This window comes from Oncorhynchus tshawytscha, linkage group LG18 (assembly GCF_018296145.1).
Source record: "Oncorhynchus tshawytscha isolate Ot180627B linkage group LG18, Otsh_v2.0, whole genome shotgun sequence".
Classification (NCBI taxonomy): Eukaryota; Metazoa; Chordata; class Actinopteri; order Salmoniformes; family Salmonidae; genus Oncorhynchus; species Oncorhynchus tshawytscha.
Genome location: NC_056446.1, coordinates 13,977,871 through 13,997,906, shown reverse-complemented (window position 1 = coordinate 13,997,906; position 20,036 = coordinate 13,977,871). Strand labels below are relative to the sequence as shown.

Here is a 20,036-nt window from a genome sequence, read left to right as displayed (position 1 = left end):
TAAGTATCACAAGTAAATGTAATTGCTAAAATATACTTAAGTATCAAAGTCAAAATCATTTCAAACTCCTTATATTAAGCAGATCGGATGGCACGATTGTTTTCTAAATTACAGATTTCAGATAGCCAGGAGCACACTCCAATTACAGATAGTCAGGGGCACACTCCAACACTAAGACATCATCGACAAACAAAGCATTTGTGTTTAGTGAGTCCACTAGATCAGATGCAGTAGGGATAACCGGGGATTTTCTTGGGATAAGTGTGTAAATTGTCCTGATAAGCATTTAAAATGTAACACTGACTTTCCGGTGTCAGGGAAAATGTATGGAGTAAAGAAGAGTACATTATTTTCTTTAGGAATGCAGTGAACTAAAAGTAAAAGATGTCAAAAATATTAATTAGTAAAGTACAGATACCCCCCCAAAATCTACTTAAGTAGTACTTTAAAGTATTTTTACTTAAGTATTTTACACCACTGTCCCTGATTAGTGGGGAACAATGAAAACACGCAGTGGAGCTCGCGTCGAGGTCTAGAGTTGTGTTTGAGGGTACCACACAAATCAAAATCTGTCCACCCAAAGGTGTCGTCTGTTGAAGAGGGTCAAAGCCATATTTGTATTTTAACGTGTTGTATATGAAAGAGTTAAAATAATGCTGCTGTTGCTGCTGTTCCATTTCTGATTCCAGTTCAGGATATGACGCCTGAGTTGACAGCTTCAAACGTTCATAGGCGGGTGTGTTGTCGGGTTTCGGTGTGGTTTTAACGAAAAGAAATGTAATTAACGTTATATTTTTTGTTGTTGCCATTTTTAAACGCTTGACTCGATTTGTTTCAGTCCTTGGGTGCGGTTCTACACTTTTTGTGTCGTATTTTGTTTTTTACATCAATGCAACAGGTGGGTGTAGCTAGCAAACTAGCATGCTAAAGAAGTTTGGGAGTTAGTTTGTAGTTGCTAATTTGACATGAAATGTGTTTTTATGTGCCAGTAACGTTATGTAACAAATACTTTTGCGAGTTTTATTGCTGGTATTTTCTAAATTGTGATATTCGTTCCTTCATCTGAAACGTGTTAGTTAACAAACTAGCCAAGTTATGCTAAGCTAACAATCCGATATCATTCAACTCCCTGTCACAGCTGGCATCTTCATGTCCATCTTGTGCCATTTAATGTTTTGTTTTACAGGATCTCTGTTGTCATGCCTTCTGGGGAGAACTGCATTATAACATCACAAAAAACATCACTTTAATCTAATAAAATGTTCATCTCTCTAGAATGAGTCTGCATGAGATCAATGAAAACGTGAAACTTGCTCGAGAGTACGCTTTGCTTGGGAACTACAGTTCTGCTATTGTTTGTTATCGGGGAGTACTTGAACAAATCAAGAAATACCTTTTCACAGTACGGGACAGTAGCTTCCAACAGAAATGGCAACAGGTAAAATCTATGACATTAGTCATTGTTAAACCTAAGTTTGTTTGATTGGAACAGAGTTTTGGTCAGCAAATGTGCCTTTCTAATGTTGCTATTGACATCTCTTTACAGGTATGGCAAGAGATAAACGAAGAAAACAATCAGGTTCAAGAAATAATGACAACTCTAGAAAGTTTTCAACTGGAGACCACCCCATCCAAACCACCAAGTAATCAAGATGACATTAATGACATATGGCCTGTACAAGTAGAGCGCAGGTACAGCATGGACTCCTTTCACACAGATTTCTATTCTAGTGTATATATTTAGAGACCCAGTCATTCATTTACTTGGAAAATATATTCAAGTTGTTTTCATGTCTTTGCATTAGTATCTGATGGGGTTTGCACTTTGGTTAGTAAGAGGGGAGAATAAGCTGTCCGTCTGAAGAAAATAACTTAATGATCCAGTCATATGAGTGAGATTAGTGCTCAGAGTGCCTGGTAGTGGCCTGCTCTTTCAGCACTCACAAAGGCACCCACTTGATGTCCAAATGTCATCTTTTAAGATACAAACTAGCTAAACCTAAAAGTATTATTTGGAGTGCTTAGGCTGATTGATGTACTATTCCCTTCTTTCCTTAAAGAGCCTCTCCTCTTCCGGTTAGGAGGCCCCCGGTTCCCTACAAAGACAGTAAACCACACAACAACCGCCTGAGTGTGGCCGGTGTGCGGGCTCAGCATCGCCAGTCACCACGTGGTGCCAATGGGGACCGAGCCAAACCTTTGAAGGGCAAGGAAAAAAAAGAGCCCCCAGCCAAACCAAAAGACGACAAGGTAAAATGACAATGTACCATCAAGGGCTCAAATAGGGACTGAAAGATTCTTTGTTACACCCTTACATAATACACACATAGACCACTCCTACCACAAGGAGGATTATCTTTTCATTGTAAACGCACAAAAATATAAAGGATCAACTTTATAAATGATCACTGTCCCAGGGAAAATGTCTAATGCTTTGCCTGGCATTACCCAACCTTAACTTGAAAGCTATTTGCACTGTTGACCAAACATTGTTCACTCTGTTTACCTAAAATCATCACCACCACCTTGTCAGTTTGGTTCCTGGAATAGAGCGAGCCTCTGCTACATAGTGAGCCCCCTCAGGGCTGACAATCTTCCTGTATGTTTGCCTTGTAGAACAAAGCTGAAGTCTCAGAGAAAGAGGTGAAGCGGTTTGACGGACAAGGATATGACAAAGACCTTATTGAGGCCCTGGAGAGAGACATCATTTCACAGAACCCCAATGTCAAATGGTATGTTTGACTGGCTATCAATTAACCTCCCTGAACAGCTATCATTAACCTCCAGGATTATCCTAAAAATATAACGTATGTTTCTCGTTGTAAGAGTTGTCTAACAGGAAATATTTTCCCCCCCAATGCCTATAGGGATGATATTGCAGACTTGGAAGAAGCAAAAAAGCTTTTGAAAGAAGCTGTTGTGCTACCTATGTGGATGCCAGAGTTTTTCAAAGGAATACGAAGACCATGGAAGGTATACATCGAAGCCCGAGGCCCACTTGATTTGTATATCATTTGGATTGGTTGATATGCCTTGCTAATGTGATGTATACATGTGCAATATTTTCTTAGGGTGTGCTTATGGTGGGTCCTCCAGGCACAGGAAAGACTCTTCTGGCCAAAGCCGTTGCCACAGAGTGCAGAACCACATTCTTTAACGTCTCGTCTTCTACTCTCACTTCCAAGTACAGAGGAGAGTCTGAAAAACTAGTCCGCATTCTATTTGAAATGGTAAGGTTCTGCCTCATCAGCTCCTCTGCCCGTGCAGTACATTTTTCTTCCTGAAAGAGAGAACCGGCAGCATCATATTACGAAAATGTGAAAAGGCTGTTTTTGAGGTGTGGCTCTTCAGTGTTTAATTTTCTCCTCTGAACAGGCCAGGTTCTATGCCCCCACCACCATATTCATTGATGAGATTGACTCCATATGCAGCCGCAGAGGAACGTCAGAGGAACATGAGGCTAGCCGGCGGGTGAAGGCAGAGCTGCTGGTCCAGATGGATGGTACAGTAACAGCAGCCACTCTGCTTAATTGGGAGGCCAAATTAATTAAATCAAATCAAAGTTTGTCACATGCGCCAAATACAACAGGTGTAGACCTTACAGTGAAATGCTTACTTACAGGCTCTAACCAATAGTGCAAAAAAGTTATTAGGTGAACAATAGGTAGGTAAAGAAATAAAACAGTAAAAAGACATGCTATATACAGTAGCGAGGCTATAAAAGTAGCGAGGCTACATACAGACACTGGTTAGTCAGGCTGATTGAGGTAGTATGTAGATATGGTTAAAGTGACTGCATATATGATGAACAGAGTAGCAGTAGTGTAAAAGAGGGGTTGGTGGATGGGACATAATGCAGATAGCCCAGTTAGCCAATGTGCGGGAGCACTGGTTGGTCGGCCCAATTGCGGTAGTATGTACATGAATGTATAGATAAAGTGACTATGCATATATGATGAACAGAGAGTAGCAGCAGCAGAAAAAGAGGGGTTGGGGGGGGGGGGAGCACACAATGCAGAGTCCAGGTAGTTGTTTAATTACCTGTTCAAGAGTCTTATGGCTTGGTGGTAAACTGTTGAGAATACTTTTTGTCCTAGAATTGGCACTCCGGTACCGCTTGCTATGCGGTAGTAGAAAGAAAAGTGTATGGCTGGGGTCTTTGACCATTTTTAGGGCCTTCCTCTGACACTGCATGGTGTAGAGGTCCTGGATGGCAGGCAGCTTAGCCCCAGTGATGTACAGGGCCGTACGCACTACCCTCTGTAGTGCCTTGTGGTCAGATGCCGAGCAATTGCCGTACCAGGCAGTGATGCAACCAGTCAGGATGCGCTCGATGTTGCAGCTGTAGAACCTTTTGAGGATCTCAGGACCCATGACAAATCTTTTCAGTCTCCTGAGGGGGAATAGGCTTTGTCGTGCCCTCTTCACAACTGTCTTGGTGTGTTTGGAGAGGACTGAGCACGCACCCCTGGGGCGCTCCAGTGTTGAGGATCAGCGTGGCAGATGTGTTGCTACCTACCCTCACCACCTGGGGTTGATCCAGTTGCAGAGGGAGGTGTTTAGTCCCAGGATCCTTAGCGTAGTGATAAGCTTTGAGGGCACTATGGTTTTGAACGCTGAGCTGTAGTCAATGAATAGCATTCTCACATAAGTGTTCCATTTGTCCAGGTAGGAAAGGGCAGTGTGGAGTGCAATAGAGATTGCATCATCTGTGGATCTGTTGGGGCGGTATGTAAATTGGAGTGGGTATAGGTTTTCTGGGATAATGGTGTTGATGTGAGCCATTACCAGCCTTTCAAAGCACTTCATGGCTACGGACGTGAGTGCTACGGGTCTGTAGTCATTTTAGACAGGTTGCCTTTGATCTTCGGCACAGGGACTATGGTGGTCTGCTTGAAGCATGTTGGTATTAGACTCAATCAGGGACATGTTGAAAATGTCAGTGAAGACACCTGCCAGTTGGTCAGCACATGCCTGGAGCACGCGCCCTGGTAATCCGTCTGGCTCCGCAGCCTTGTGTATGTTGACCTGTTTAAAGGTCTTACTCACGTCGGCTACGGAGAGCGTGATCACACAGTCGTCCGGAACAGCTGGCGCTCATGCTTGCATAGAAGTTATTTAGCTCGTCTGGTAGGCTCGTGTCACTGGGCAGTTCATGTCTGTGCTTCCCTTTGTAGTTTGTAATAGTTTGCAAGCCCCTACCACATAAGACGAGCGTTGGAGCCGGTGTAGTACGATTCAATGTTAGCCCTGTATTGATACTTTGCCTGTTTGATGGTTCGCCGCAGGGCATAGCAGGATTTTTTGTAAGCTTCCTGTTTAGAGTCCCGGACCTTGAAAGCGGCAGCTCTACCCTTCGGCTCAGTGCGAATGTTGCCTGTAATCTATGGCTTCTGGTTGCGGTATGTACGTACAGTCACGGTAGGTACGACGTCCTCTATGCACTTATTGATAAAGCCAGTGACTAATGTGGTGTACTGCTCAATGCCATCGGAAGAATCCCAGAACATGTTCCAGTCTGTGATAGGAAAACAGTCCTGTAGTTTAGCATCTGCTTCATCTGACCACTTTTTTTAGTCACTGGTGCATGCACGACTGGTACATGCACTATTCATGTCTCTACAACAATGTTTATTGCCCAATAGATTGTACCCTAAATACATAGCAGTGATAATATCGATTTGATTGTTTATGGGATTTTATGCTGTTTAGGTGTGGGAGGAGCATCAGATAATGAGGATCCCTCTAAGATGGTGATGGTGCTGGCAGCCACTAACTTTCCCTGGGACATCGATGAGGCTCTGAGGAGACGTCTGGAGAAGAGAATCTACATCCCTCTGCCTTCAGGTCAACAATCATTGGAACACGTTTTTCCTGAAATATATATATATATATATATATGTATATATATGTGTATGTGTGTGTATATATATGTGTATATGTATGTGTATATATATGTGTGTGTTCACAATGGTGTGACTGGCTTGTTTTCTCTGCAGCCAAGGGCAGAGTGGAGCTGCTGAGGATCAACCTAAAGGAGCTGGAGCTGGCCAATGATGTGGATATGGCAAAGATAGCAGAGCAGAGTGAGGGCTACTCAGGAGCAGACATCACCAATGTCTGCAGGTAAGGCCTTATCTTTTCAGGTTTTTAAATTTTTTATTTTAAGCGAACAAAAACCAGTCGTAAATAAACACTTGTGTATTTGTTCAAATACAATAATTCAGCTGAGACTATCACTGATTTGAAAACGAGATGCCTCTTCAATTAGGAAATAATGGTGGATTGAACCACTCTTCACCTTATGTGATAGAGTAAAGTCAGGTGTGTTCCACTGCCTTTAGTAAACACTGTGTCCATTACATCTGTAGGGACGCCTCTCTGATGGCCATGCGGCGAAGGATCGAGGGGCTGACGCCAGAGGAGATCCGTAACATCTCCAGAGCCGAGATGCACATGCCCACCACCATGGAGGACTTTGAGTCTTCTCTGAAGAAAGTGTCCAAGTCTGTATCAGCGTCCGATCTAGAGAAGTATGAGAAGTGGATTGAAGAGTTTGGCTCCTGCTGAGAGTTAATCAGGAAGCCTGCAGGGGATTTGGTGGGATGCTCTGTTGATATTCTGGGAACAATAATTTAACTGTAATGGTTTCCCTTTCTTTGTAAATTATTTATCTTAGGCTAGGTGATGTGAAATGCCTTAAAGCAGGGTAACCATGCACCTAAGTAAGCTGTTCTATAAAGGCCCAGGAGTGCTGGAACAAAGACTGTTGAAAACCAAATGATTCTGATTTGTGTTTTATTATAGCTCAATTTACACTAGTAGATTAGCTGTTAAGTTAGTTCATTCATTTGCACTACCAGGTCTCATGACAGCAAATTCTATGGTCCTTTCTATTTCAATTTAACTCCTTTGCTACCAAAGTATCCAGTGTCTTTGGGTTTTATCAGATGTGCTACTGCTATCAGTTAATCAAAGATGCACTACCAGAAAACATTTATGACCTTGATTTAATTTCTAAATATGTATTTAGGGAACCAACTGGTTCTACCCACATTTTGTGGATGTGAATTTATATACCAATCATAGAACACTAACCATGTCTTAATAAAGCTATAAAAGTCAAATATTACTTGCATTGACAAGGCTTCCATGTGCTTTATTTGCATGTAACCTGGCTGTATTGTGTAGCGTGAATGTCACGAACATTACAGAAACACATTTATTGAGCAGCATTTGAGAATTCAATGTAGTTTGATTAGAATGAAAATACATTATGCACACAAGTCATGCTCCCATGCTTCAGTACAACACAAGACTGAAATGGAATTGAGGCACCATAGAAGCAACAAAAAGGTAAAATAACTTGCGTTCTTCACCCATTCACTGAAGTTCAAATCGGCATGCAGTTTCCTTCTATGAAGCGGTTTCTGTGACCGCCAACTGCATTCACTACTACGGCCTCCTGCAAGTTCTGCTGAGGCAGAAGGTCAATGTGCCAAGGCCCCATTCAATGCCATGCATAGGTCAACCAGGAGCCTAGCCTTGAATCACATTGATACAATTATATTTTGGTCATGCCTTTGAGGCAAACCAGCCAATATGCTACTGGGAGAAGAGTAGGTCTGACTATAACTATATTGAGACAAGATGCGCTTTATAAAAAGGTCATAAGTGTCACCATTTTCATTAATTGCAAAGAACATCCGTTAACCATATTCAGTTCAAATGCATACAAACAGGCATTAAAGCAGCGGGGGCTTATTCTGTGAGTGCAATGTTTCCAGAGTGAACATAATTGGAATGTAAAGACTGGAAATGAATCTCTTCTCCAGTTCATGTCCATGCTATAGTTTCTAGGTCTATCTTCTGTGACAGAGCCAAGTGAATATGCCCCAGAAGTCGCGCCACTGTAGGAACAGTCTTCAACAATTGAAATGGTTAGATTTCATATTTGATCATTATTCTGCACTGCACTTATGGGTGCAAGACTAGGCCTTCCTGTCCATTTTATGAACTTTACCGCAGCCAAGAGTCGATCTTAGTCTAAATGCAATAGCAACATTCAATATTTTTCTTTTTTGATCCTTTTACAATTAATGTATAGGTGAGGCCTTGACATATGTACTGGCTCAAAAAAAACAGTAAAAGCTGTTTGTCTTGAATGCAGACAAACACAATCCTCAGTTCAATCCTCCAGTCAGAATGATAAAATATGAACTGAGCAATAACAAAATAAACCAATAAGAAATCGATATTAACGTGTGGTATATTTACATTTGTCATTTAGCAGACGCTCTTATCCAGAGCGACTGACATGAGCAATTAGGGTTCCGTGCCTTGCCCAAGGGAACATTGGCATATTCACAGTCAGCTCGGGGATTCAAACCAGCGACCTTTCAGGTTACTGGCCCAACACTTCACCGCTAGGCTACCTGTATATCCAAACTTAACACAAAGTAATATTGTAACTTGAGGTAACACAATCATAATATTAAAAGTAACAGTGTGCAGTAGGTAGCTAGGTCCATAAGTATGATCTGCTTGCAGTATTAACAGATTCATGTTTTGAGTAGAGGGTATAAAGCAAATAATGTGTATGCAATAAATGTTTAAGTGCTACAAAAAGATTATGGTTTCTCTAACCACATAATGCCTTGTCAACAGCTGCAATCAGACTCACTCCATTTCATCAGTCTTCAGTTTTCATTTAAGGCTTTTTCCTCTGCCTCTATTTCAATGTTCTCTAGCAGGGTGTGTTTCTCATCTTCAGGCATCAGAGTCACAGGATTTAAATGGAAAATTCCCCTAGAGGAAAAAGTACAACATTAATTTTCCTAGTAAAAATCACACTTAAAAAAGGGGGCAATCAGCAGTGCTACTTACAATTTTAAACTTCAATCATTAATATGTACCCATTGATTCTTGAAAAAGATGTGCTTAGTTCAGCTGTCGTGCCCTATCAGAACCCGAAGTATACTCCAATGTTTGGTTCAAACTAATTTTGATAGCATTAGCATGGATGTTCAGTCCTTGCATCCATACCTCTGTCTATGAATTTGAGTGTGGTTACATTTCTCCAGCCATCCCTCAGCTTTTTACTAAAACAGGGGTGGGGAAGACACTTTTGTTTCTACTGCTGATTGCCACATTAAGAAAAGATGCGACTGATGTGCCTCAAATGGTCTTGACAGTAAGGTGTGGTCAATGAAAAATCCTGCATACTGACCTGGCAATGTTTCATTTAATTCTACAACGATCATGTAAGCAGGCACAACAGGACCTATGTGAAAACATACTTGTGTTCACATGTTGGGAAGAGCATGTCCAGGATCTTGACAATGACCGCTGACCCAACCACACCAATCACCACCACCCACATGATCAAGAAGAACAGGGGCAAGGACTCAGACCAGAAGCGTCGCAGGCGGTCCCTCACCTCCTCCACCCATCGACACATGGCCTGCAAACAGATTCAAACTTCAAAGCACATTCCGAGCAAATTCTAGAAAATGTATTTTGTGGATTTGATTTGGATCTGATGTCCAATTTACTTACACTGTAAGAGGAGATGGATTCTTTGAGCGGTGCCTCCGTCCGCATTTCATCCGACAGCCCTCCCAAGTCATCATCCTCATCATACAGCAAGTCTGGGTCCATGCGAAGGGGAGTCTCTGGGAGTTTGCCTGGGGCAGCAATCTCCTCCTGGGTGGTGTCAGCATGCTTCAGAGGGTAATGAATGGTGGTATGGGACATCACTTGGTCTTCAGCTGAGCAGAAGGAAGTGGAACATTACCGTTCACAAACTAATTTAGGAACACTACTTTAGTAATGGAATTGAGATAACTTGTCCTTTTCATGTAAAAGTACAAGAACGAAAATAGTTCATTCTTGCATACCTTTTTTAGGATTTGTTGGATCTGTGATGACCACATCATTTTCCCTTGGGATCCTGAAGATCTCACTGTGTCCAATGGGGTAGGTGTTGGTATACTGAGCAAGCTTCTGGAAATTGGGGCTCATTAGTATCTTCACTTCGCACATTTCTGGCTGCTGGACCTAAGTGATAGAAAAGGACACAAAAGCTGTAAGATCACAGATTTACCATCATTGTACCACCCACCATGGTGAAAATATGATCCTTTAGCTGTGACAAATATCTTAACACAATTATTTTATTGTCCTTTTCTCCATCAAGTAACTTGACCTTTTTCCCCTCCATCTCAATGACCTCGCTGAACACCTGGAGAGCCACCACCTCTTCTGAATCACTCCACAGGCGATTCTGGCTCACCATCACCCGGGTGACAGTGGACACATAGTCACCAGATTCAAATTCACTGGTTCCATTGATGGTATCCACTGTAAACAGAGTAAAAAGCTGTATTAATCAGGTGCATAATGCAGTTCTGTAAGCAGCAGAAGCATTTTCACTACTCACACAGCAAGGCCTGGCAGTTCAACCTAGTCACCCCTGACAACTCCACAGGGATGTCATTGATGAGCACCTGTTCTTCATCCACTGAAATATTCAGGTTGATCTGAAAAGGTAAATGTATTGATTTAATTATGTTATTATCCAATACCATTATGACAGGCTTATTAATAGACAACTTCAGAGTATTATAGCTTACCTGCAAGTTGTTGGATTCCTGCACCTGTGTGTCAGCCAATGTCCCTGCTGTCACATTGATCAGAATGCTTTCCTGTGTGAGAATCATGAATGGGAAAGAGGAACATGATATACACATTAGCTAGCTAGGTAAATAACATTATTCACCAAAACATCAGGACCAGTGAGAGTGACACTTCAGGGCATTCTACCTGGCTTGTATTGTTCTCATGCTACCTGGATAAAAACATAAACATTAGCTAGTTAGCTAGCTGCAGTGAGTCAGATAGCAACAAAGGTAACGTTAGCATCATTAGCCAGCTAGTTTACCTACCAATATTAGTTGACTCGCTAGTTAGCTGCATTCAGCACAGTAGGTAAACATAGTTAAGACTAACGTTACCTTGTTGATTTGACCAGCTAACAGTTGACGTTATCTAGACTAGTTTATTTTTATAAAACATTTTTTGTATAGCTATCTAGTCTAGTACCGTGGTAAATTTGTCTCCTACCGTGTTCAACTGTCGAGGTGCAGACTCAGCTAAAATAAACGACATAAACAGAAAAAATAGAGAATAACTTGATGTTCGTTTCATCGCCATCTTCTAGCGGTCGTTGAAAAATATTTTGCAGGAAACTTATTTTCAGTCTGATCAAAGGAAACAACAACACGGTCGTTACCACGGCCACAAAGTCATAAACTCCGCCTATTTCTACGATTTATATTCTTAAAATGTGATTTTAAACCTAATCCTTAACTTAATCACGTGGCTAACCTTATACTTAACCCTAACCTTAAAATAAGACAACAACAAAAATATTTTTGTTTTCGTACATTTTTACCATATAGACGTTCTGACTTTGTGGTTGTGGTAACTAGTGGAAACCCACAACACCCCCAAGTTACACCGGAACCAAACAAGAGCGCGTGCGCAGCTGCGCAGTCACCCTGCAAACATGGCGGTTCTTCTTGAAACAACTTTGGGTGATATCGTCATTGATTTATTTACAGAAGAAAGGCCTAAAAGTAAGAAAACATGCACCAACACATCCGACGCTAACATTTGGTAACACAGCCTACATTTCGTAATAATTAAAGCTTCTCAGAAAGTCAAATATCGCCTTTTAAGTTGCTGCTAGCAAGTGCTAGGTAACAAGATAGCCAACCATTCATTTACCCAGCGATAGCAAATGCTACCTGTTGTTAATGTTATATTTCGGCTAGCTAACAAACATTTAAAAAGATAGGATTACTTTGGGGACACTCCATCTGACAGTTCACTCTGTGTTGATGTGGCGCAATCATTGAAACTCAGGGAAAGGAAATCCTAATGTCTTATGAATGTGATGTGTTCTCATAATGATGATCAGCTCCTTTTTTTTCTAGCATCCCTGAATTTCCTGAAGTTATGCAAAATCAAATTCTACAATTACTGCCTCATCCACAATGTCCAGAGAGATTTTATTGTGCAGACTGGAGATCCCACTGGGACTGGCCGTGGTGGAGAATCTGTCTATGGGTCAGTCCTCTTCCTTAGCATAAACAGCATTGTCCAAAATCATCATCCCAGCTGTAGTTTATATCTCACAGGAATGTTGATGATTTATTTTCTATACCCTCAGTAAACTATATGGAGACCAGGCCCGCTTCTATGATGCAGAGAAAAACCCACGGATCAAACACAGAAAGAAGGGGATGGTGTCCATGGTGAACAATGGCAGTGACCAACATGGTTCTCAGGTTGGTAAAACTGCCATCCACCTCCTCAGTATTTAACTGCTATCAGTTTGAAAGCCACAATGTTAGCCTACAGATTCGAGTAGGACAGATGGCAAGCATCTGAAATCTTTTATTTGTGCTGTAACAATCTCTTTGGTCCCCAGTTCCTGATCACCACTGGTGAGAACTTGGACTACCTGGATGGGGTCCACACTGTGTTCGGAGAGGTGTCAGAGGGTATGGACGTCTTGGCCAAGATCAATGAGACCTTCGTTGACAAGGATTTCATCCCTTTTCAGGATATCAGGTCAGCAAATTGAATTTCCTTTAATCGTATTTTAATGTAGCCATTTTAGAGGGAGGTTAGAATATAATTTTATACAAAAAAATATATAATAAACACTCACGGTTCCATGAATAGCAAGAGTGCAGGGTTTCCGTTAGACGGTAATAGCCTGCTTTTGGTCGATTTAAAATAAATAAATAGAAAAGCTGATAAATAAAATTGGCACCAGCCAGATTAACCTATATACCGATAAGCATGACCAGACAAATGTATTTACATCGACTGGTATTTCTATGAATTAATAGGCTAAAAATCATTATTTTGCGAAGGGATTTTTAATAAAAAATCATGTTTTTTAGCCTATTTATTGATGTAAATACCTGTCGATTATAAATACATTTGACTGGTCATTCTCATTGGTCTATAGGTTAATTTGGATTAAAATACAATTAAATTGGTGCATGTGTACAGTATATTTGTTATGTATCTTGTTTATCTATACGCATACAGTATACAGATGTGGCATATCAAGAATCTGATTAAACAGCATGATCATTACATTTTGTGCTGAGGACAATAAAAGGCCACTCTAAAATGTGCAGTTTTGTGTCACAACACAATGCCACAGATGTCTCATGTTGAGGGAGTTTTTAATTGGCATGCTTGTCTGCAAGACTGTCCACCAAAGCTTTTGCCAGAAAACTGAATGTTAATTTCTCAACCATAAGCCGCCTCCATGGTCGTTTTAGAGAATGTGTTGTTTTAGAGAGAAGTACGTCCAACCGGCCTCACAACCACAGATCATGTGTAACCACACCAGCGCAGGACCTCCAAATCCGGCTTCTTCACCTGCAGGATCGTCTGAGACCAGCCACCCAGACAGCTGATAAAACATTGGGTTTGCACAACTGAATAATTTTTGCACAGACTGTCTCAGGGAAGCTCATCTGCGTGCTAGTCGTCCTCAGCAGGGTCTTGACATGACCGCAGTTCGGCATCGTAATCGACTTCAGTGGGCAAATCCTTCGATGGCTACTGGCATGCTTGAAACGGATTAATCCCGGTGTCAACTGTACCGGGCAGATGGCAAACAGTGTGTATGGTGTCGTGTGGGTGAGCGGTTTGCTTATGTCAACGTTGTGAACAGAGTGCCCCATGGTGGTGTGATGGTATGGGCGTGCATAAGTTAGACAACAAACACATTTGCATTTTATCAATGGCAATTTGCCATTCATCCACTCCCATCACGTCATGTTTTAGCATGATAATGCACAGCCCCATGTCGCAAGGATCCGTACACAATTCCTGGAAGCTGGAAATGGCATGCATACTCATCAGACATGTCACCCATTGAGCATGTTTGGGATGCTCTGGATCGACGTGTATGACAGCATGTTCCCGTCCCCATCAATATCCAGCAACGCAACTCGTCATTGTAAATAATAATTTGTTCTTAACTGACTTGCATAGAAAAACTTCAAAACACACGTTGAAGAGGAGACAACATTCCACAGGTCCCAACCAACATCCTGATCAACTCTATGCAAAGGCGATTTCGCGCTGCAAGAGGCAAATGGTGGTCACACCAGATAATGACTGGTTTTCTGATCCATATACATCTCATACTTTTTTTTAAAGGTATCTGTGATGCATATCTGTATTCCCAGTCATGTGAAATCCATAGATTAGGACCTCATTTATTTATTTCAATTTACTGATTTCATTTAAATCAAATCAAATTGAATTTGTCACATGCGCCGAATACAATGAAATACTTCATTACAAGCCCTTAACCAACTATGCAGTTTTAAGAAAAAGTGTTACGTAAAACATGTAAAATAAAAGTAACAAATAATAAAACGGCAGCAGTAAAAAAACATAGCGAGGCTCTATACAGGGGGTGCCGGTACAGAGTCAATGTGCGGGGGCACCGGTTAGTTGAGGTAATTGAGGTATTATGTACATGTAGGTAGAGTTAAAGTAACTATGCATAGATAATAAACAGAGAGTAGCAGCAGCGTGAAAGAGGTAGTCTGGGTAGCCCTTTGAATAGCTGTTCAGGAGTCTTGTGGCTTGGGGGAAAAAACTGATTAGAAGCCTTTTGGACCTAGACCTGGCGCTCTGGTACCGCTTGCCTTGCGGCAGCAGAGAGAACAGTCTATGTATAGGGTGGCTGGAGTCTTTGACATATTTTAGGACCTTCCTCATGGGGCCTGGTATAGAGGTCCTGGATGGCAGGAAACTTGGCCCCTAACTTGGGTAGTGTACTGGGCCGTACGCACTACCCTCTGTAGTGCCTTGCGGTTGGAGGCCGAGCAGTTGTCATACCAGGCAGTTATGCAACCAACCATGCTCTCAATGGTACAGCTGTAAAACCTTTTGAGGATCTGAGGACCCATGCCAAATCTTTTCAGTCTCCTGAGGGGGAATAAGTTTTGTCGTGCCCTCTTCACGACTGTCTTAGTGTGTTTGGACCATGATAGTTTGTTGGTGATGTGGACACCAGGGAACTTGAAGATCTCAACCTGCTCCACTACAGCCCCGTCATTGAGAATGGTGGCTTGCTTGGTCCTCCTTTTCCTGTAGTCCACAATCATCTCCTTTGTCTTGATCACATTGAGGGAGAGGTTGTTGTCCTTGCACCACACGGCCAGGTCTCTGAGCTCCTCCCTATAGGCTGTCTCATCGTTGTCTGTGATCAGGCCTACCAATGTTGTGTCAACGGCAAACTTGATGAGGGTGTTGGAGTCGTGCCTGAACTGAACTGTAACTATATTTTTGTTCAGTGTAGATTGACATGGGCTAGAGATTTTGCTGTTCGGTACTCATCTTGTTGACTGATGAAAAGTAAATGTGGACAGTTGTTCTAACATCTTTAAAGTGTGCATCAGCATTCGGTAAGAAGGACCGCACATCGTTGCATCCTCGACTTCCATGTTCTGTTAATATAAATGACTTTAATCTAAATGCGATTTCTGTCAGTCGGACCACTGTGGGTGGACGCCCTAATCAGGTGTATGGGTCCGGTAAATTTCTCAAATGTCTGGTAAATTAAGGGTGCAACATGCAGAAATAATTTCCAATTTGCAAAAAGTCTAATAGTTGGCCGAATTTCAGTTTGTGACAAAACAAGCAAGTCTAGTGTAGATAATCATTGTACCATCTAAACCGCTGTGAAATATATTTTCCATAACCAAAAATATTGTATTTTCAGCTGTTTGAAGCTGATGTACAAAACCGAAAGTAAAACACTCTCTAAAATGAAACTTGAATGGGAAGCATAGAAATAGCACACACATAACAGATCTACTACTTCTTAGACTTTCTTTCGATGACAGATCTATAACTCACATTTCTATGCAAATTTGGTCAGGTCGCCCAAAAAGTTGCATATTGTAGCTTTTTCTTTTAAATGTCCGGCGGCACATTTTCCAAAAGTAAACCCTGCTACAGTGGTTTCAATAAAATGACCTACTCAGATAGACATCCCAGTATAAGGTGGAGAGAAAATAGGTATGATACTTGTTTTGTTATTGCAGAATAAACCACACTGTGATCCTGGAAGACCCTTTCGATGACCCTGCTGACTTGCCCGTGCCTGACCGCTCCCCTGAGCCTACCAAGGAACAGCTGGATGTATGTGACTGGACACTTTCTGTACCGTTGAATTAAAAGCAATGCATATCTCCCTTTCAGAGCAGAAGTATTGTAAACGATATTACTTTAATCTAAAATTAAATAGGTTTAAGTTAGTTCATTATTGTCTTCAGTACTAGAAAGCAATGAACGATGCAACTTCTGACGTCTAACCTTACTGGCCCCTCTTTGTTGTGCAGAGTGGTCGTATTGGAGCTGATGAAGTGATCAACGACACAGATGGGAAGAAGGCTGAGGAGCTGGATGAGCTGCTGAAGGAGAAGGAGGCCAAGACACAGGCTATCCTGCTGGAGATGGTGAGAGGGGGGCGGGTTTCGGGGTTCGATCCACTTAACCTTGTAGAGGATGTCCATATTTTCAGGAGTGATGGCAACATTACCACTTGTTTGTACAGATTGCTGTTGAAGAACCCAACATTACTTCTGCTGTAGTAGTTAATTAGCTAGTGAACATATTAGTGTTGTAAACATTATATGGTGGTTTTATAAGAGTTTTGTGGTTTGACGTGTGTATGTGCTTGTGTAGGTGGGTGATCTCCCTGATGCGGAAGTGAAACCTCCTGAGAATGTGCTGTTTGTGTGTAAGCTGAACCCTGTGACCACAGATGAAGACCTGGAGATCATTTTCTCCCGCTTCGGACTTATTAAGTGGTAAAATAGACCCTGTCTATTTCCATATACTGGCCTCATAACATTACGATACATATTTAATTTTAAATAGACCTAGTCCTAACCAATTTAAATATTGAATGTTGGTGAACTGTACGATGATTAACATGTTCTTAATTTGCTACAGCTGTGAGATCATCAGAGACTGGAAGTCAGGAGAGTCTCTGTGCTATGCTTTCATCGAGTTTGAAAAGGTGTGTATTGGTTTGGTTTTCACATGATTGCTTTATGGTACCATGAGTTATCATAAAATCATTTTAGCCCTATTTTGATTATGCATGGAAATAAAAGTTGAACATTGCTCCACTCATGTTCATAAGTACACTGAACAAAAATATAAATGCAACATGTAAAGTGTTGGTCCAATGTTTCATGAGCTGAAGTTAAAGGTCTCAGAAATGTTCCGTACTCACAAAAAGCTTTTCTCTAAAATGTTGTGCACAAATTTGTTTACATCCCCTTTAGTGAGCATTTCTCCTTTGCCAAGATATTCACCTGACAGGTGTAGCATATCAAGAAGCCGATTTAAACAGCATGATCAGGTGCACCTTGTGCTGGTGACAATTAAAAGCCACTCTAAAATGTGTAGTTTTGACACAATGCAATGCCACAGATGTCTCAAGTTTTGCAATTGTGCAATTGGCATGCTGACTGCAGTAATGTCCACCAGAGCTGTTGCCAGAGAATTGAAAGTTAATTTCTCCACCATAAGCAAGCTCCAACTAAATCTTAGAGAATATGGCTGTACGTCCAACCGGCCTCACAACTGCAGACCACATGTAACCACGCCAGCCCAGGACCTCCACATCCAGCTTCTTCACCTGCGAGATCGTCTGAGACCAGCCACCCAGGCACTGATGAAACTGAGTATTTCTGTCTGTAATAAAGTCCTTTTGTGGGGAAAACCTCATTCTAATTGGCTTGGCCTGGCTCCCCAGTGGGTGAGCCTATGCCCTCCTAGGCCCACCCATGGCTGCACCCCTGCCCAGTTGTGAAATCCATAGATGAGTGTCTAATAAATTATTTTAAATTAACTGATTTCCTTATATGAACTGTAACTCGGTAAAATCGTTCAAATTGTTGCATGCTGCGTTTATATTTTTGTTCAGCATACAAATCAAGACAGAAATATAAAGATAGAGATTCCTTTTTGAACAATTCAAGTGCGGTTGTGCAAAATATCAATAGATGGCGCCAGTTAGTCAGAATTGAGAGGGTACAAATGAATTCATTTGAATGGTCATATGGTTTTGTTTACTGAAATTAATTCCCTTGTTCACTGGATCCATAAGGGCTCACATGACCCTCTTTTAGATGCAATTGATGTCCTTTCTGTGCACAGGAGGAGGACTGTGAAAAGGCCTTCTTCAAGATGGACAATGTGCTCATAGATGACAGGCGCATACACGTGGACTTCAGCCAGTCTGTTTCAAAGATCAAATGGAAAGGCAAAGGTAAACACTTATTAAAACAACTCACTTGGACTTTTATTTAAAGGTTTTGTGTGATCCATAAAGTATGTGTTATGTATACTTTCAGAGACTCAATTAAGCCCTAATAAGGCACTTAAACTAAAGGATGTGCCATTCACCTCTGCTAAGTAGAGAACTTCACATGGGTCTTTTGTTTTCTAGGTGGAAAGTATACCAAGGAGGACTTCAAGGCCTATGAAAAAGACGCGGGATCCAAATTAGCTCTTAAGGATAAAGTCAAACCTAAGCAGGAGTATCCTTAAATGTGTTTATATTTGCTATTCAATATGTAGAGGAGAATATTACATTTCTCTGAAAGACTTGGCAAACTTTACATCCTCAAGTTTTTCTAAACATTCCCAAAAGCTCCAAATACGACCTGCTTTTAGAGGAAGAGGAAGAAGGAACAAGCCATCGGCATGCTGAGAAGAAACACAAGGATAAGAAACACAATCACTCGGATGACGAGGACACCAGGAAATCCAAGGTCGCCCGAAAATGTCTTTTGAGCTAATTGCTTTCCTTGTGGTGGGAACATATACTTTCTTTCACCAGAATGTTCAGTAAGAGCATTAGAATAAGCATGACTCGTGTCATTTGGGAATGGCTTGTCATTTCATTAGTTGTGACACTAGTCACTTGAGGTATACTGAGTCATTCCACAGAGCTTTGTTTCTACACCACCAAAGATTTATCTTGAACCTTTGTCCAACCTGTTTCTCTCCCTATGTTATACCTACAGTGGAACAGTGAGGAGCCCAGGCGGGAGAGAAAGGCAGACCGGCAGCATTCACGCTCCAGGGAAAGAGACCGCCACCACAAGCACAGCAAGTCCCGTGAAAAGCACCGCCCAGAGAGGAGCCGCAGTCGCTCACCCAAGAAGTCTAAAGACAAGGAGAGGAGCAGACACCGATGATGAGAGAGGGAGAGGAACAGGGATGAGGCCAATTCCATTTAAATTCCCCATCCATATATGGAATTGGAAAATCCTCTTTGAAAAATAAATGTCAGTTCATTTCATGAATTGACTAAATTGAAATGGAATTGGACCGCCCTGATACCTGTCACTGTGGCCCCTACTACCCCAACACCACTCATGTCTGAGAGAGCAGCACTAGGGACTCGGCCCTCACATTACATGGGGGGAATATCCTGGGATGTTTACCCTAATTACCTGGAAGTAACACAGTGTTACATAACCTGAGAACACTGCTCATTATGAATAATAAAACATTTCCGCCTGAACCACTCGATTCCTATAGGGCAACATTCTGTATTTAGGTCTACACAGCATTTTCCAAATCAATCTCCATACACACATCATAACTAAGTCCCCAGTCAGTAACGTTCTATAAGTATATTTGTATTTTGGTTTGACTTATACCCCACTGCCCTTTCTGTTTATTAATGTGCAGGTGAATGATTCCCCCCCAATGTTCGTTCATATTTTAACCTTTTTTTTGACTGTAGTTTTTTTCCCAGCTTTTGTACAGAAAATAAATGTACCCAGCTAACAAATATTCCCACAATTTTAACCCTCAGACACATGAATGTTCTTAAAACGCATCTAGAACATTGTATATTCTGAGAATATTGTAACCACGTTCTAGATAAGTAATTT

The 20,036-nt window shown here is 41.6% G+C and overlaps 3 protein-coding genes across 5 annotated transcripts; 2 read left to right on the top strand and 1 right to left on the bottom strand.

Moving 5' to 3' along the window:
- The first annotated feature begins 485 nt into the window (after positions 1-485).
- Positions 486-7,132, top strand: katna1 (katanin p60 (ATPase containing) subunit A 1). Of its 3 annotated transcripts, XM_024377889.2 has the most exons (12): positions 487-736; positions 839-898; positions 1,276-1,438; positions 1,547-1,692; positions 2,061-2,250; positions 2,617-2,732; positions 2,868-2,973; positions 3,072-3,230; positions 3,376-3,502; positions 5,713-5,847; positions 6,000-6,126; positions 6,372-7,132. In XM_024377889.2, exons 3-12 carry the CDS (start codon positions 1,277-1,279, stop codon positions 6,568-6,570), a joined length of 1,467 nt encoding a protein of 488 aa, XP_024233657.1. In that variant the 5' UTR covers positions 487-736; positions 839-898; position 1,276; the 3' UTR covers positions 6,571-7,132. The 3 variants fall into 3 exon arrangements, with proteins under 3 accessions (XP_024233658.1, XP_024233657.1, XP_024233656.1); XM_024377890.2 differs by having other exon boundaries at positions 486-898; positions 2,082-2,250; XM_024377888.2 differs by having other exon boundaries at positions 487-898.
- ginm1 (glycoprotein integral membrane 1) lies at positions 7,130-11,350 on the bottom strand. The gene is made up of 8 exons (XM_024377893.2): positions 11,125-11,350; positions 10,635-10,706; positions 10,442-10,541; positions 10,208-10,362; positions 9,900-10,059; positions 9,559-9,770; positions 9,300-9,463; positions 7,130-8,808 (listed from the first exon to the last, which is right to left on the bottom strand). The coding sequence occupies exons 1-8, from the start codon at positions 11,212-11,214 to the stop codon at positions 8,700-8,702; spliced, it is 1,062 nt and encodes a 353-aa protein (XP_024233661.1). The 5' UTR covers positions 11,215-11,350; the 3' UTR covers positions 7,130-8,699.
- Positions 11,351-11,489: 139 nt separating this feature from the next.
- ppil4 (peptidylprolyl isomerase (cyclophilin)-like 4) lies at positions 11,490-19,660 on the top strand. The gene is made up of 12 exons (XM_024377891.2): positions 11,490-11,639; positions 12,000-12,132; positions 12,236-12,353; positions 12,497-12,639; positions 16,158-16,254; positions 16,455-16,571; positions 16,801-16,925; positions 17,071-17,137; positions 18,286-18,397; positions 18,578-18,668; positions 18,782-18,902; positions 19,158-19,660. Exons 1-12 carry the CDS (start codon positions 11,570-11,572, stop codon positions 19,329-19,331), a joined length of 1,368 nt encoding a protein of 455 aa, XP_024233659.1. The 5' UTR covers positions 11,490-11,569; the 3' UTR covers positions 19,332-19,660.
- The last annotated feature ends 376 nt before the right edge of the window (positions 19,661-20,036 follow it).

Bases quoted from the DNA above. Each gene is read 5' to 3' on its own strand.
- ppil4 (XM_024377891.2), top strand. From the start codon at position 11,570: ATGGCGGTTCTTCTTGAAACAACTTTGGGTGATATCGTCATTGATTTA. The intron at 12,133-12,235 runs GTCAGTCCTCTT...CTATACCCTCAG, and splicing joins GGTGGAGAATCTGTCTATGG to TAAACTATATGGAGACCAGG. The intron at 12,640-16,157 runs GTCAGCAAATTG...TTGTTATTGCAG, and splicing joins ATCCCTTTTCAGGATATCAG to AATAAACCACACTGTGATCC.
- ginm1 (XM_024377893.2), bottom strand. From the start codon at position 11,214: ATGGCGATGAAACGAACATCAAGTTATTCTCTATTTTTTCTGTTTATG. The intron at 10,363-10,441 runs GTGAGTAGTGAA...CTCTGTTTACAG, and splicing joins GAACTGCCAGGCCTTGCTGT to TGGATACCATCAATGGAACC. The intron at 9,771-9,899 runs GTATGCAAGAAT...CCTTCTGCTCAG, and splicing joins TCCAACAAATCCTAAAAAAG to CTGAAGACCAAGTGATGTCC.
- katna1 (XM_024377889.2), top strand. From the start codon at position 1,277: ATGAGTCTGCATGAGATCAATGAAAACGTGAAACTTGCTCGAGAGTAC. The intron at 2,974-3,071 runs GTATACATCGAA...ATATTTTCTTAG, and splicing joins GAATACGAAGACCATGGAAG to GGTGTGCTTATGGTGGGTCC. The intron at 3,503-5,712 runs GTACAGTAACAG...TATGCTGTTTAG, and splicing joins GCTGCTGGTCCAGATGGATG to GTGTGGGAGGAGCATCAGAT.